General features: G+C 37.8%; 1 protein-coding gene across 1 annotated transcript in view; it reads left to right on the top strand.

The window, feature by feature from the left end:
- LRP2 (low density lipoprotein receptor-related protein 2) overlaps window positions 1-16089 on the top strand; it is a 137420-nt gene that overhangs the window by 100136 nt on the left and 21195 nt on the right. The window contains exons 58-65 of the mRNA XM_006902120.1: window positions 399-518; window positions 2209-2325; window positions 3024-3140; window positions 3750-3887; window positions 5295-5417; window positions 6711-6839; window positions 11725-11856; window positions 12731-12862. Coding sequence (XP_006902182.1) covers window positions 399-518; window positions 2209-2325; window positions 3024-3140; window positions 3750-3887; window positions 5295-5417; window positions 6711-6839; window positions 11725-11856; window positions 12731-12862 — 1008 coding nt within the window. The remainder of the gene's footprint in view (window positions 1-398; window positions 519-2208; window positions 2326-3023; window positions 3141-3749; window positions 3888-5294; window positions 5418-6710; window positions 6840-11724; window positions 11857-12730; window positions 12863-16089) is intronic.

Genomic DNA, 16089 nt, shown 5'->3' with positions numbered 1-16089 from the left:
TGTCAGAACTGACGCGTAGGTGATCCTCCAGTGTGTTTTTGGAAGCTGTAAGTTGCATGAGGGGAGATTGTTCATTTTTCTTCCATGGAGCCACTAGTGGATTAGATTCTATTTGCTAGTGGCATCATTTTAGTCTTTGTTAATATTTTTTCCCCCTTAAATACCAAGCCAGATGCCAGTTTAGTTTTTTTTTTTAAACAGTTTATATAAAAGGAAACATATCTAAGCAGCAGGACAATTTCAGAATGAACAGAAAAGTAGCATATTGACAGTGCATATTGCAAGCATGTTCTAACACCTTTATCTTCTAGTAGCATCATTCTCAGACTGTCTCACAGGGAAGCAATTTGTTGGCCATTGTCTCATGCAGTCTTTTTATTAATAACTGTGCTTTGCAGAGACAATGACATGCAATCCAGTGGGGCAGTTCCGCTGTAATAATCACCGCTGCATCCCTCTTCGTTGGAAATGTGATGGGCAAAATGACTGTGGAGACCATTCGGATGAGGAAAGATGTGGTGAGTTTTAGCAGCATTCTGTTATCTTTATGTCCACCAGAACTTCCATGGTTGTTCTTTGTCCATGATTCAACTGCTTACTTCATTCTTCTTAAATGGTAGAATGGGGAGAGCTGTCTGATCTCTTACTTTCTGTGTTTGGTATATTTTTATTACTTATTTAAAAATTTCTTATTTTCTTCTTAAATTTTTATTTCTTTATTATTTCTTAATGTCTTTCTTCCCCTGATCTGGAGCACACTTTTATTGTTTAGTGATTTCCTTTTTTTAAAAATTTTATACTGGTTTACATACAAAGTTCCTAAAATTTGTACACATTGTTTTTCACATCTTATCTCTTATCTTATCTTATCTTATCTTTACCCATCCATCTCTCCAATTTTTTAAATTTCTTGACTATTTCTTAATTTCTTTTGAGATATTTGTATATTCAAGTTTTGGGTGGGTACTTGCTAAAGCTTATCTTTATCTGTTCTATTTATTTCATTATTTCGTACAAATGAAAGCAACCTAAAGGACAAAAGATGAGTAGAAATAAATCAGGATCTAGAGAAGAAAAGCAAAGAAAGATGCTACAGCAAAACCACTGCTCTTCCTCTAGGATGGCCTTCATCATTCTCTCACTCATGCACTCATCCAATCATTGCTCTCGAGTCAGACTTGACTCATAGCTGACCCTTCTTTGGGTTTCCAAGGTTGTAAATTGCATGGGAGATTGTCCATCCTTCTCATGAGTATCTGCTATGGATTAGCGCTACCAGAAAAACAAAGCCTTTAAGTTATCACGGGAACTTCCCTACAGAACAGGGCCACTAGAATTCCAAGGGCCTTATAGTAAAAGAAGAAGGGTTTCCTTTTTACTAAGTGCTAGCAGGGGCAATAGTGGTTTCAGGTTTCAGTGGTACAATTCTCTACTTTTATGGAGAGACCTGGGTACATCCTAGCCAATGTACGTCATGTGCAACAGCATTGCATTGGTTGCTAGTGTGTTGCTATGATGATAAATTGGTTTTAACTACTTCTAGAAAAGGTAAGAAGAAAATCTTGATGATATATTTATGAAAATCAGCCAATGAAAACCTTTTGTGTTTCAGTGTTCTGCTCTATAACTCTCATTAGGATGGTGCAGAACTGGGCAGTGCATAATGTTGCAATGACTTGGTGACAGCTAAAAGAACAAACTTAGGTATCTTACTCAGTGAAGGTGCTAACTTAAAAGGTTGGGCAGGGAAGTTGAGAAAAAGAAGACAGAGATCTTTATGGCAAACTTTAAGGAACCACTTTGCACTTATGTCCATGATTAATGATATAGGTCGATTTTTAACTGGCTGATTATGATACACTCTCTGGGTAATTGAAAAATTTACAATGTCTATTATCTGTGCAAATATTAATGAGCTAAACCTTTTTATACAAAAGAAGGGTCCAGTGGGCATTTTATTTATTTTAAAATATTAATCTTATTCCATAGTAGGTTAACTAGAGTTTCATGAAATGAAAAATTATCATCACAAGATTAAATTACTTTGACTTTACAAACTTAAAATTGAAGTAGAAAGGTAGACAGTCTGCCACAGCAGACCTCTGGGATGGAGGGGGGAGGAGGACATTGGGTACAGAGGTCACTTTGGTCTGTTTCTTGTGTGTATGAATCCTTTTGCCCTGATGGCCACGTGACTTTCCTTTTCAGTCCCCCGGGAGTGCACAGAGAGCGAGTTTAGATGTGACAATCAGCGCTGCATTCCTTCTCTGTGGATCTGTGACCATGACAACGACTGTGGGGACAACTCAGATGAGCGGGACTGTGGTAACTTGAGAATTTTGGGAAAGTTACTAGATACCAGGGCTAGCAGATGTGAAAGAAGTAGGGATTTCAAATTAGGGATTTAAAAAAAAAATTCTTACATTTTAAAAAAATTTCTAGTGATTTTTGTGTAATTCATGTAACATGTATTCATAATGGTACCTTCAGTTCTGCGTTTTCTGTGCTTCTGTCACACAGCAGTTTTGATGAATGATGAAAGGGGAATTTTCAAAGAACCTTTAAAAATTCCATTTTAACTTGGGTGTCAGATTAACTGCATTGGCCTTATAGGAAAAGCTTGATAGAATATTTGTCTTTGTTCTATTCTATAGAATACAGCCTAAGAATATTGTACCTTCTGGCATAGAGGTCAGAATATAAGAATCAGAACTATCAAGTTGAGTACTTTTCATGGACCTTATCAAGTGTTGGGTATGAGAAAAATCAGTGGATATTAAGCTTGGGGAATTCTGACTTTTGAGCAAAGGAACTGCAAGAGGGAATAGGTAGTTCCATCTCTATCTCTTAAATGGAGAGAAGTGTGGATTTAAAAAAATTATTCACTCATTAACCCCAAAATATTAATTTTCTGTGAGCTAGTCACTGAGCATGGGTAGAAATGTTAGAAGTTCTCACTCCATGTAAAACCACCTGTCTAAGAATGATGAGGTCTTTGGGGAATGACTGTCATTTCCCTTCAGAGCTGAAGACCTGCTCTCCTGGACGCTTTCAGTGTGCAAGCGGACACTGTGTGCCTGCAGGGTATAAATGTGATGGATTTGCTGACTGTCTCGATGCCTCTGATGAAGCCACTTGCCGTGAGTCTCTCAATACAGTGGTAACATTGGCCCAAATGAGGAGTATGGAAGTGTAGATCCTACTTCTTCCAAATCACCACTCTTTAGATTATGTAATAATTTTTTATTAGACTTCCACTGATGGGGTCTTAGTCACCCTATCTGTGGATTTCTGAGTAGTCTTTCAAGTGTATTTCATTCACAGTATTTCATGCATAAAATGCACTATCAAAATTGCATGATGTAATATAAAGGCAATATGATCATTCAGGCTTTAGCTTTTATGAATCACTGAATAAACCTTTGTTTGTTGATTATCTATGTTGTCTATTATTAATGATGTGCTTGTTCACATCATGCATTTCAAAGAAACTAGATGAATGTGTGAAGGATGAAGCCCGTCCTTATGTAAGAAGGTCAGAATTCAGTGCTCCCCAGTAGATGATTTATGCCATTGAAATCGTGAATGTATTTGAGACCTAACTGGTCATCGATAACTCTCCTTAAGAAATAATCCACCAGAGGTGAATACAGGAAAAAGCATGAATTAAAGGAATGATAATAAGGTAGCTTTCCTAAACCAGTACTCACTTTTATAATAATTTTCATATTTCACCTCTCTCCCAACAGCCACTCGCTATCCCAATGGTGCATATTGTGCAGCTACTATGTTTGAATGTAAAAACCATGTTTGTATTCCACCGTCCTGGAAATGTGATGGTCATAATGACTGTGGTGATGATTCTGACGAAGAACTTCACCTGTGTGGTAAGAGGGGGAAGGCAGAGTATGTGAGAATAGGGAACTGTGGCGAAGATCTCACCTGCAGTGTAGAGCTGTCGTTACCTCACAGTTAGTGTATAATTTTTGAGGCCTGTGTTAACACGATCAGCATTGTGATTACACTTGCCCTTCCTTCTTTAGTTTGCTGTAATGTGAAAAAGTTGGGTAAACATCCGTGATTTTTAAATATCTTAGGATATTAGAAAATGATTACTTCAAAACAAATCTTATTAGGACGCCCAGCGTATAATTCAACAGACCTGTTGTGGTTCACATCTGAGCATGGGGGGCCACTTGTCTGCTTCATCTTATTTGAAGTATTTCCTGCTGCAGTCTGTCTTTTCACTCCAGAAAGCTTCCGATTTATTATATTTTCACAGTGGTATCCCAGCTTTTTTCCCCCTTACTAACTCTTGTTATTATTTGTTAGAGCTAACTTTTGTGTTTAACTTGATAAATCTTTAACCTACCATGGAGAGTTCCATTCATGAGATAAAATATCCCTGTGAGTAAACTAAAACATCTATTAGGATAGCTCTCTTAAACAATGCATACTATTTTATAGTGATGTACTTGCAAATAATTTCTGTATTAAGTCTAATATTTTCAAGAACCCTTTTGGAAATGAAGTATAATGATATAGAGAGATATGAACTTTAAATGTAAAGTCAGGAAATTCGTAAAAGTTCATCGCGCCAAAAAAGACCAAATTCTTGAAATTCAGTGACAACTAAAGCTAGAGGGATCAAACAGTGTCCTCTGGGCCATTCAGCTAAGGCCTCATGTCCAAGCCTGCAGACTTCTCTAACCTCCTGGTCACCTCTGTCCTACTCATTCTGCTGCATTCGTATTCATGTACATTGCCTTTTAGTAGGGACCAACTCATAGCTGATCTGCCGGCAGCTTATCAGAGGCTGCACATCACCCTAGGGGAAATTGCCTAGCCTTTCCTTTGGAGCTGCTGGTGGATTTGAACCACCAGAGCAAGATCACCTTTGAATTAGCAATGCTACTCCCTATAGACTACACTACCAGGTCTGCTCTGTGGCTGTGGCCATAGATATCTTTATTGAATTCCAATAACTACCATGCTACCTTCATACTCCTAGAGAGTAGATTCCCTCAGTATGTGCTTTCATAGCATGCTTTTTTTGTGGTTTCTTTTATCGCCGCTGTTATTGAATGACGAATCTGTTTCTGCTAGAATGAGTTCCATGAAGATTATGTCTGTCTTGCTTCTCCTTTGTATTTAGTCTCTGGTGCAATGCAATGGTGTGTGCTCAAGATGATTATTTGAATGAATGAATGAGAGAAGCAGTGGTGTGAGAGTATTTTGGACACTAATATTTATGTTCTCCTTTTAACTTGCTATTTCCCTTTTCCTTCTTTCAGTGAATGTTCCTTGTAACTCAGAATCCCGTTTCCGTTGTGACAACAATCGATGCATTTACAAACACAACCTGTGCAATCATGTGGACGACTGTAGAGACGGAAGTGATGAGAGAGAAGAGCTGTGTAAGCAAAAATAATCAGAAGGGAAAAGGAAAGCTAAGGGCCTCAGATTGTCTCCTTTTTGCAAAGTGTTCTATTAGGATTTCAGTTCTTTTTTATAGAAACTTGGACTATCTTTGTTTAAATGTCTATAAAGCTGTCTTTGCCTTTTTTCCCCAGAAGAAAATAAGAGTAAACATAGAATTTCGTTAGCTTCCTAGACTTTTCTTTCTAAATTTATTACCATGTCACAAATTAATGGTTTATTAGGTGCTGGCCAACCTAGAGTTACTAATTTACAAACCAAGATTATAATAATTATATGTATTTAATATTATTAATAAGTATATATTGGAAGAATAATAGCCTTTCTCAACACCCAGCTGAAAAAAAAAAACATGTTGATAAGTAAGGCAGCATTGATCCTTAGTAGAACTTATTTAGTATACTCCTTTCAACTGAAAATTTTCTAGAAGAAATTAGTTTAAGGTAGGAATTTCAATCTGGCTACATTTCCATTACTTTCAGTATTTTCCCCCCACCTTTTCTTTAAAACTGGCTGCCATTGGATGTAACTGAAACATTTTGCCACTTTTAATTTAGACTCTTCTTGTTTGGGATCTAGATGCAGTTAGATTTTTTTTGTGAATTTAGGGACTTTATTATCTTTCCTTTATGCTTGTATTAACACCCTGAGCTTATCTCTGTCTTCTCTGTCTTGCCAAACACAGGCCAAACACTGCTGCACAAGACAAAGCAAATTGCTAGCACCCTGTTTTCTAACCTTTTTCTCTACATCTACAAACTCAGTAAGCACATGGTCTGCCTTCCACTTTTTCATTGAAAAATGGCTTTGTCCATCTTTCTTGCCTCCAAAAATCAGTTTCCTTATCAGTTGCCTCTTAAGTGTTAAGCCATTGTTCCGTATTTTCTGGTTTTGTTCATGAACTCTTCTATTTTTGGTACCACTTTCTATCATTCAGGGCAAAGTCCCCACATCTCAGTGGCATAACACAGTGAGGATTTATATCTCATAGTCCTCTTCTATCTTATAACTATAGCACTTGGAATATCTACTTCCACGATCGCCCTGGCAGGTTAAGAGATATGGAGGAGGAAAGCAGAGTTTTTACGTGCTTCCGTATAAAAGTGATAAAGTGATTTAGCCAGAATTATTCATATGGTGTCAACCTAATTGCATGGGAAAATGGTATATGTGGGGAAACAAGGGTTGTTTTGGTGAACAGTGACTGTTCCTGTCAGATCTTGTTTCACAAAAGCAAACGTCTTGAGTTTTCCTTTGTTCTTAAATTATAGGTAGGGAGCCAACACCTAGACCTTGTACAGAAGATGAATTTAAGTGTAGCAACGGACATTGTATTCCACAAACCAATGTGTGTGATAATGTTGATGACTGTGGTGACCATTTTGATGAAACGGGTTGCAGTAAGTACTTTTTGTGTGTGTGTATGTGTCATTATTCTGATGCAGATGTACCATACCATGAAGGAGATAATAATCGCATCATTTATTATCCTCTGAACTGTAGTTGAGTTAACCCTGACTTATGGTGACTTCTTGGGGGCCAGAGGAGAACTGTGTTGCATAAGGTTTTGGAGACTTACTTTTCTGGTCACTGGGCCTTTCTTCTGAGGTGTCTCTGGGTGGATTCAATGCTCCAGTCATAAATGTTAACCATTTGCACCTCTCAAAGTTTTCATGCAATAGCTACCTCTTATGGACTGCTCGACACTATGCACTAGAGTATATGAAACAATCTACAGCCGTTATTTCAAATCGTTTTAATAACAACCAGTCCTTTGAGTTAGTTTATATTACTTCTCCCACTGAACCTCCCTTTATTTTATGCAAATGAGAAAGGCTTAGTGATTAGTCTTAATTGGTGGAAACAGGATTTGAGCCCTGGTCTGTCTGTATCCAGGCATAGATAGGATACATGCCAGTTAATCAGATGCTTCTCAGCACCTTGTAACCACATACGATACTTATTAGATTGCCTCCCCCCCTCCATTATTAATAAGCTAAATGCAATATATTTTGGGGAAAAGTTCTTGGATCTGACTTTTGATGTCAAGTAACGATAACTCTGTCCCTCCCTCACTCACTGCCATCTAGTTGAACCAACTCATAGCTGATCCTTCATTAAGTTTTCAGAGGCTGTAAATTGCATGGGAGTAGATTGCCCATCTTTCTTCCACAGAACAGCTGATGGATTTGAACCATCAAAGAGATTCTACCTTTTAGGTTAACAGTGCAATTCCATCAGACCTCCCTCAACTAAGAATATCTGATAAAAATGTCACAAAGAACCTTGAACGGAACATTTGTTTTTATTTCTTAGAAGTAGGGCTTATGTAGGAAAATAATGATTAGTTCAATTGTGTCAGAAAAGAGTGATCAACAATTTGCTACTCATATTATTAGGTAGCTGTCTTCTGCAAGGACTGTAGTCTGCAATACGGACTGAAACTCAGTATCAGGAAAATGAAGTTTCTCACCACCGGGCTAATTGGCAGTATCATGATAGATGGAAAAGAGATTGACATTGCTAATAGTTTGAGCCTGCTTGGTTCCACTATCAACGCTCTTAGCACCAGCAGTCAGGAAATCAAAATACAACTTGTATTGGGGAGACACCCTCTCAGGGACCTCTCCAGAGTGCTAAAGAGCAACAGTGTCAGTCTAGAGACCAAGGTACACCTGAGCCAGGCCATGGTCTTTGCAATTACTTGCTATGCATCAGAGAGCTGGACAGACACTAAGAATGATCAAGAAGAGTCAATGCTTTTGACTTTGGTGTTGGAGAAGAGTATTGAACATACCATGAAATGCCAAGAGAACAAACAGGTCTATCCTGCAAAGGTGAAACCAAGCTGCTCAATGGAGGCAAGGATTTTGAAGCTCTGTCTTCACTCATTCCCTTTTATTAAATTATGGTTTCATTCCCTTAAAGAAGTACAAGTATTAAAGAGGAACATTGTCCCCCCGCTCCTTCTGCATGCATACAGATGCTCTTACCAGTGGATAATAAAATGCATGCTCAGGAAATGTGTGTAGAATAAATATGAATTATTAAGGCATTGCTCAAATGGCTGCATGTATCAGCATGTAAGATCATTCTTTGGGCATGTTTCCAGAAAGAAACAGTCCTTGTAGAAAGATGTCTTGCTTGGAAGGGTGGAGGGACAGTGCAGAAGAGGAAGACTCTGGATGAGATGGATTGACGCAGTAACTGGGGTAATGAGGGTAGGTGTGTCAGAGATAGAGAGACTGGCTCAGGATAGAGTAGGGTGCAGAGCTATTGTATCCTATTGGTCAATAGGAGTCAACTTGATGGCAACAGTATAAGACAATGAGGGACCTATGGTGGGCTAGTGTTGAGAAGCTGAACTGCAATCCTAAAGGCATAGGTTTGAGTCCACCAGCTGCTACGTGGGAGAAAGATGGACAGTTTCCTCCTGTGCAATTAACTGCCTCTGAAAACCCATCTGAGGGTCACAATGGATCGGCTCTGACTCAGTGGTACACAACAGCAATATGACAACCTAAGACTATGAAAATACAAGCAAATCTCTTGTTCCTTTGACCTTCATTAGTTTCTTTTCAGTTGCCCGTGTCAGTTACAAGGCTTAAAACTCACTACAATAATTCTTAGACCATTTAGTTAAAAATAGAGCTTGAGCTAAAAGAAACAAGTGACATGGACAGTAATATGAATGTGGAGGCAGCATCACTTCTCAGATGTTAAGTAGATATATCATGTCGTGCTGCTGTGGGCTAAAACTTTGACTGAGGCATAAAATTGTTATTGAAAATACCAGTTAATGGTGGCCTAGTGGCAAGAAGCTATGCTGCAATTCTGAAGGTGCACAGTTTGAATCCAGCAGATGCTTTGCTGGAGAAGAAGATCCAATTCGAAGGTACACAATAAGAAAAAAAAAAGAGAGAGAAAAAGTACCGGTTGATAGCTGTTGCTAACACACTTGCTGTTTTTTCTTTTCCTGCATCTTTTTTCTTCCTTCTTTTCTTTTCTTCCTCCTCCTCATTGATGTAATTGAAACATATGCTTGATATTTAAAAAAAAAAAATTAAAAGCAGAAGAGACATTCCTGTGTATAGCACTACTGAACTATAAAATGAAGAAATTAACTTCTGTTTTCAGATTTTACCTATATGCAAATAAAGCCCTATTGTCTTGCTGTATGAGAGTTCTGATTCTTAAAATAGAAAATAGTATTATTTCATATGTCTATATTTGAAGAAACCAGTTGTTATGTGGATTAAAATGGAGAGAGAAGTTGCAAGACAGGACTATTTGAGGAAGCCTCCTCCACTTCTAAATGGTTTCTTCTCTTGTGAAGTAGTTCTGGTGGCCTGGTGGTAAGGAGTTGTGCTGTCAGTCTCTCAAAGGGTTAAAATTCACCAGCTGCTCAGCAAGTGAATAATAACGATGATAATGTCCTCTCATGCAATTACAGCCTCTGAAAACCAGGTCTGAGTTGGTTCCAACTCGACAGCACCAGCAATAAATTCTCTTAAAGGACGCTTGCTTCTTGAGAGGGTTACTCACTCTAGGGAACACTTTGCCTAGAGTTTATTTTAGTTCCACTGAGATTCTTCATTGCATTGTGGATTTTAGAGCTGAGAAGAGTTTTGTTCTTTACAACAAAAGTCAAAAAGCTTATGTACCTGGCTCAAGGCTACCCAAATTCATAGAAATAGGTCAATGTAGAGTGGACTTAACTAGTGACTTTACAGAAATATATGAGGATACAGTGAATCAACCAATGAGACAATTTTGGATAAAATGGGTAAATGTATAGACAGACTGAAAATTAAGAAGTAGACCCCATGTGAAAAAAATAGAACTGTCTCATAAGGTTTTCTGGGCCGGAGTCTTTACAGAATGAGCCCTAGTTGTGTAGTAAAAAGTTGGTTCAAACCCACCAGCTTCTGTTTAGGAGAATGATATGATGTGAGAGTGGTTGGTAGAAAAAGATGACAAACAGAAGCTGGTGAGTTTGAAGGATGTAGCCAGTGTCACTGAATTGAACGTAATAGAAATTGTTTGGTATATGTTTTACTGGTATATTTTCAAGAACAAATAATTTGGGATCCATAAACATAAATTGTAGTATACATTTTTATTGCTGTAGAATAACTGGATTAAGGAATGAGAATTTTTTATTGATTCGTTAAAAAAATTATATATACATTGTGTTTCATATTTTCCCTTCTTTGACATTATGTTTCATCCAGTCATTCCCTTACATTGTGTTTTAGAAATGTAATCACCGTTTATGTATGCCCACCATTACACTTTTCAGGTCCCTGCCAGATCTTTCCCATTTCCTTTACCCTCTCTCTCCACCCGCCAAATTGTGTGACTCTGTGAGTCTTCCCTGCCCATCTTCACCCCTCTGCTCCCATCCCTTCTCCTTTTAGACCGTCCCCACATTTTACTAGTCATCCTTCTGTTTTTACAATAATGCTCTTTAAGCATAGTACTCTCCAGTCTCTTGTAAGTTATGCATTATGTGTCTAGATTTGTCTATAAAATATACCACAGTTTCTCAACCAGTTCAGTTGTGGCTGGACATTTGGGCTGTTTTCCATGTTCTTGTGATAGTGAATAACGCTGCTGTGAACATTGGTGTACAAATCTCCATTTGTGTCTAGTTCTAATTTCCTTGGGGTATATTCCTAGCAGTGGAATAGCTGGGTCATACAGAGTTTCAGTGTAAGGAATGAATATTTTAAAGTTTATGGTAGATACATATTACAGAATTCATCTCCAGTGTATGGTTCTAATAGCTGTATATGACTCTTTGCTGCACTCTGGTTTATATTTGTATGCTTCTTAGAACTTTATGATTTTTTCCTATTTGTAATTATTGTAGCAAAGATTAAATAATTTAACAATAAGATGCCCGACATTAATAAGAAAGATAAAAATGGCCAGATAAAAATTATCATGGTTAGTAAATGTAACCAAGATAGTGGAACAGCTGGTGACAGTTGGACAAAGTCGCTGTATACTCAGTTTTTCTTCGTACTAGAGTCCTGAATTAGATACTGTGAGGGTAACTGAGCAGTGTTGTGTTGGATCCTCAAGGACCTGACATGTCAGTAGCAGGAATGAGAATCCAGAGGCCCCTTCACACAGGTGTTTGCAAAGATTTATTTCTAAATATCCCTTATAATTAACAGGTCAAAGAATATTTGGTGATGAGTAGTTCTTCCTTCTGATATATTACTTGGCTGTTCGCTTGTGACCTCTCATTTGTAATGTTGGAATCTTGTTTTTCAGACCAAGGAGAACAAAGATCATGTGCTGAAAACATATGTCAACACAATTGTACCCAGTTAAATGAAGGAGGATTTATCTGCACTTGTAGACCTGGATACAAAGCAGGAACTTTGAACAGAAACTTGTGTCTAGGTAGTGTATTTCCCTCCATTCTTATTAAGAGAACCATGTATATTTTAGAGTCTTCACTCATTCCCTTTTATTAAATCACAGTTTTATTCCCTTAAAGAAATGAAAATATTAAAGAGGAACATTTCCCCCTTTCTACATGCATATATACTATCTTACCAGTGCATAATAAAATGCATGTTCAGAAAATGTGTGTAAGAATGAATTAGAATTTTTAAGGCATTGCTCAGATAGCTGCATGTATCAGCATGTAAGATACTTTTTTAGAAAAATTAACCTAAGTCTTAACTTTCTCCATTATAAGTCAAACAGCACATATTATTTATTATTTAATTTATCACATTCCTGTTTATGCCAGATGAATAAGTGAGAATTTGGAATGTAAGTTACCATGATGGTATTATATTAGTAGTCTTCTTGGTTTTTGAATGTATAGTTTCTAGCTCATGTTACACTCAGATGGCTACAAGATTTATTTTGCAAGCTCAAGCTCAAGGACACAATTGAAAATCCAATGGCTCCTATTCCTGAGCACAAAAAAAATGACAGCAAAAAAGAAAAAGGACACAATGACAGTTTCTTTACTCAAAGTGAATTTTTTTGCACATCTGTGCAGTAGATTCAAACCCTGTTTCTATTACTTACTAGCTTTGGGGCTTTGGGCTTAGGATTATTCTGTGTTTATTGAAGATTAAAGGGAAAAAAAGCATATGAGACAGTATCTGAAGCTATGGGTTCCGTCTGTGTTGTCTTGTATTGCTTCTTTTCATCTGCACTCTTCTTGGTCCTCTTGGTGAATGCAAATTTGAACAGTGGCAGGGTCTGCAAGGAATGAGTACCAGCAAATGTTTAATGTTTGCATTTATTTTGCCTACAGACATCGATGAATGTGAGCTTTTTGGGACTTGTCCCCAGAACTGCCATAACACCAAAGGCGGGTATGAGTGTGCCTGTGCTGAGGGCTTCAAGTCCATGGGTCAGTCGTACGGAAAACGATGTGCTGCAGAAGGTAATGGTGATTTCGTGTTGGGATTGAGTGACTTTTGGGGAGAGTGAGTACTAGTGGATAGACTCAAAGTCATATTTTGGTTCCTGTGGATTCGGTTTAATTTTCCTCAGCTTCAGCTTGAACTTGCATATGACTACTTGGTGGTCTGTTCCACAATCAGCTCCTGGCCTACTTTTCACAGCAGCCAGGAAATTAAAAGACGTATCACAAAGGGAAAGTCTGCTTTTAGAGACCTTGCCAAAGTACTGAAAAGCAATGGTGTCTCTCTGGAGACTAAGATGCGTCTGATGCAGGCCATGGTCTTTGCAGTCACTTGCTATGTGTCAGATTGTTGGACAATGACTAGGAAAGATAGTAGAATTGATGCCTTTGAGCTGTGGTGCTGGAGAAGAGTATTGAGGGTACCATGGACTGCTAGGAAAACAGATTCGACCTAGAGAGCTTTAAACCAGGCTGCTCCTTGGAGGCAAAGATTCTGAGGCTTCGTCTGACATAGTTTGGTCATGTTGTAAGGAGGGACCAGTCCTTGGAGAGGGACATCGTGCTTGGGAGGGTGGAGGGACAGCGCAGGAGGGGAAGACCCTCTATGAGGTGGATTGATTCAGTGACGGGGGTAATCGGGATGGGTGTATCGGAGAGAGTGCGATTGGCACAGGAGAGAGCAGAGTTTAGGGCTATTGTAAGATAGGGTCGCTATGAGTTGCAAGCGACTCGACAGCACGTAACAACACGTACTAGTGAGTAATACAATGCCAGAAAATAAACTTAAGTTCTTCAGTGTCTCTTCCAATTCTCATCTTCCTTTCTCCTTATAAGAATCATCATCACAATTTGTTCCACTTCTCATGATCATAATTCCAATTTCCCAGCAAACTCATACAATTCAAAAATAAGAAAAAGTCTGGTGTTACTTTTTCTTTGTTTAGCCTCAACCTGGACAGAAATTTCTAAAAGTGGAAAAGGTTTCACTCTCCAGAAGGCTCCAGTGGCAGCACCAGCTTGTCTATGTAATGATTCTCAGCAGAGGAAATTAATGATGTCCTTTTGCTCATACTTCTATGGATATCAAGGCTTGAGACCCTGTAATTCAAGATGTATCACCAAAATCTCCTTTTGAGGACCAAGAACACTCTTATCCTTTGTTATACTGTTGTTCGTGGACTTCTGATCCCAGATAGGAATCTAGCTCATATGTCACTTTAATCATTAGTGCTTCATCTTAAAGTCATCCCTTATCAGAGATTCAGACCTGTAGTAAAGCAGTACAAGTACTAGGCAGGTAACACCCCCCACCCCCATGGTATAAATAAATCTCAGAAGTCTGATTTAAGTCAGGATGCCTCATTTAGGAAAGTTATTATTTAGAGTCTAAGGGATTTGATAAGGAAAAAGCAAGTTTATGTTGCAAACTAAGAGTAAATAAAATGGTTGTAGCTTATGTAAATACTGTATCCTCCCCAAACATTTTTGATACTAATTAAAACTAGAGTGGAGGCATTGGAATAGTTTATCGGGTAATTAAGCAGCAAAATAAAAATGTTTAAATTTTTTTAAAATAAATATGACACTTTGAGAACTAAGGCCCATGTGATTTGTTTTGTTTTGTTTTGTTTTTTTGTTAGAGGGGCCAGGAAAGGATGTATTTATTTTTTTTTAAATTTTATTAATTTTAATGAACATTTACAGAGATCTTGGATTTCCATTCATCCATTGTTGCACCCTTCTCCCCACCCAACCCTCCCCTCCAGTTCGCTTCTCTCCCCAAAAAGAAAAAAGAAAAATTTCTTCATTGGTATACAGTCCCCTGTCACCCACCCCCGCCCCATGTCCCAGGTACATTCCATTATGCAACCTTCACTCTGGACTCCTGTGACAACCATAACACCCCATCATATATAGCTTTTAATCTGTTGTCTCCCTCATCTGCAAAAAATGTTTAAATCTTTGAACAAAGGAAGTGGCTGCAATAGAAGAATATTCAGGATAGAAAAACTGTATGTATAAACTGTTAATTATGTTAGATTCAACTGACATTATTCAAGATAGAGGGACTACGTCCCTGCATGTAGGGCTGCAGAGTTAAATAGAGTGGGTTTGGCCTTGTTTAGTTTGGAATTTTTAAAATAAAATTAGGAACTAAATTGGGTCATAGAACTGATTACCTACTCTAAGATTTATGGAGCTGATTATCTACTAAAAAGCTATTAGTAAAGAGCAAGGAATGAGAATTTTCTGGTAGTAAGCCTGTAAATGCTGCATTTCTTTTGAGGTAACAATGATTATAGAAATAAAATCACATGAAACAAAACTTGAAACAACAATAAAAGATCAGACTGAGAAAGTCTAATAAAGACTGGCAGAATCCATGAGGCCATGTTCTTTCAGATTTGGAACTTAACTTACTCATGTAGCTCAACATTTAGCCAAACAACAGAGCATTTGTTATGTGTCAGATTATTACTACCCAAAAGATGGTAGTTCAAACCTCTAACCCTTCTGAGAAAGCTGGATGGCCAAACTAGTAGAATGGAGGGTGGCAATGAGGAGTGAATTTGCTTTTGTTTATTATAAAGTGAACAATAACCTGAAATTAGAAAGGCAGTATGTGCCCAGGGATTAAGTTTATAAAGCTGGAAAAGATAGAAAATAAGGATGAATGGAAAGAACAGGGAGAGTGGGATGAATGTAATAGATTATAGCGATTGCAGTCAGCATAATGAATCAAAATGTGTTTGAACTGTTGAGTGGAGAACGAATTTGCTCTGTAAACTTTCACCCAAATCACAATGAGAAGTTTAAAACAGAATATGATTATTTAAAAAAGAAAAAGAAAAAATGTTAGTGAAATTGAGAACATAATTGTGGCATTAGTAACTGGGGAAAAATATCTTCACTATATTGTCTTTCTCTAAACCATCTTCTTAGGAGCTCTAGTGGCCAGGTGTGTAGGATATTTTGCTGCCAATCGAAAGGCACAAGATTCAAACCACCAGCTTCACTGAGAAAGAAAATTGAGCAATTTCCAGCCTCTGAAAACTAACCAGAGGGTTCACTATGAATTGGTTCCAGCTCAATATCAATTAGTTTGAGGGTGGTTTGTTGATTTTGGTTTTTTTTAAACCATCTCCTGTATAAAGAACAAGTAATTGATAATATATCTAACAAAATATATTAGCTTTCCATCTGAAATAGAGATAAGAATGTCTATAGTCAGCAAACTTGCTTGG

Source organism: Elephantulus edwardii, unplaced genomic scaffold (assembly GCF_000299155.1).
Source record: "Elephantulus edwardii isolate Elephantulus edwardi_28Jun2011 unplaced genomic scaffold, EleEdw1.0 scaffold00369, whole genome shotgun sequence".
Classification (NCBI taxonomy): domain Eukaryota; kingdom Metazoa; phylum Chordata; class Mammalia; order Macroscelidea; family Macroscelididae; genus Elephantulus; species Elephantulus edwardii.
Note: the sequence above shows the minus strand (reverse complement) of the source record. Positions and strands in the feature narration are given on the sequence as shown.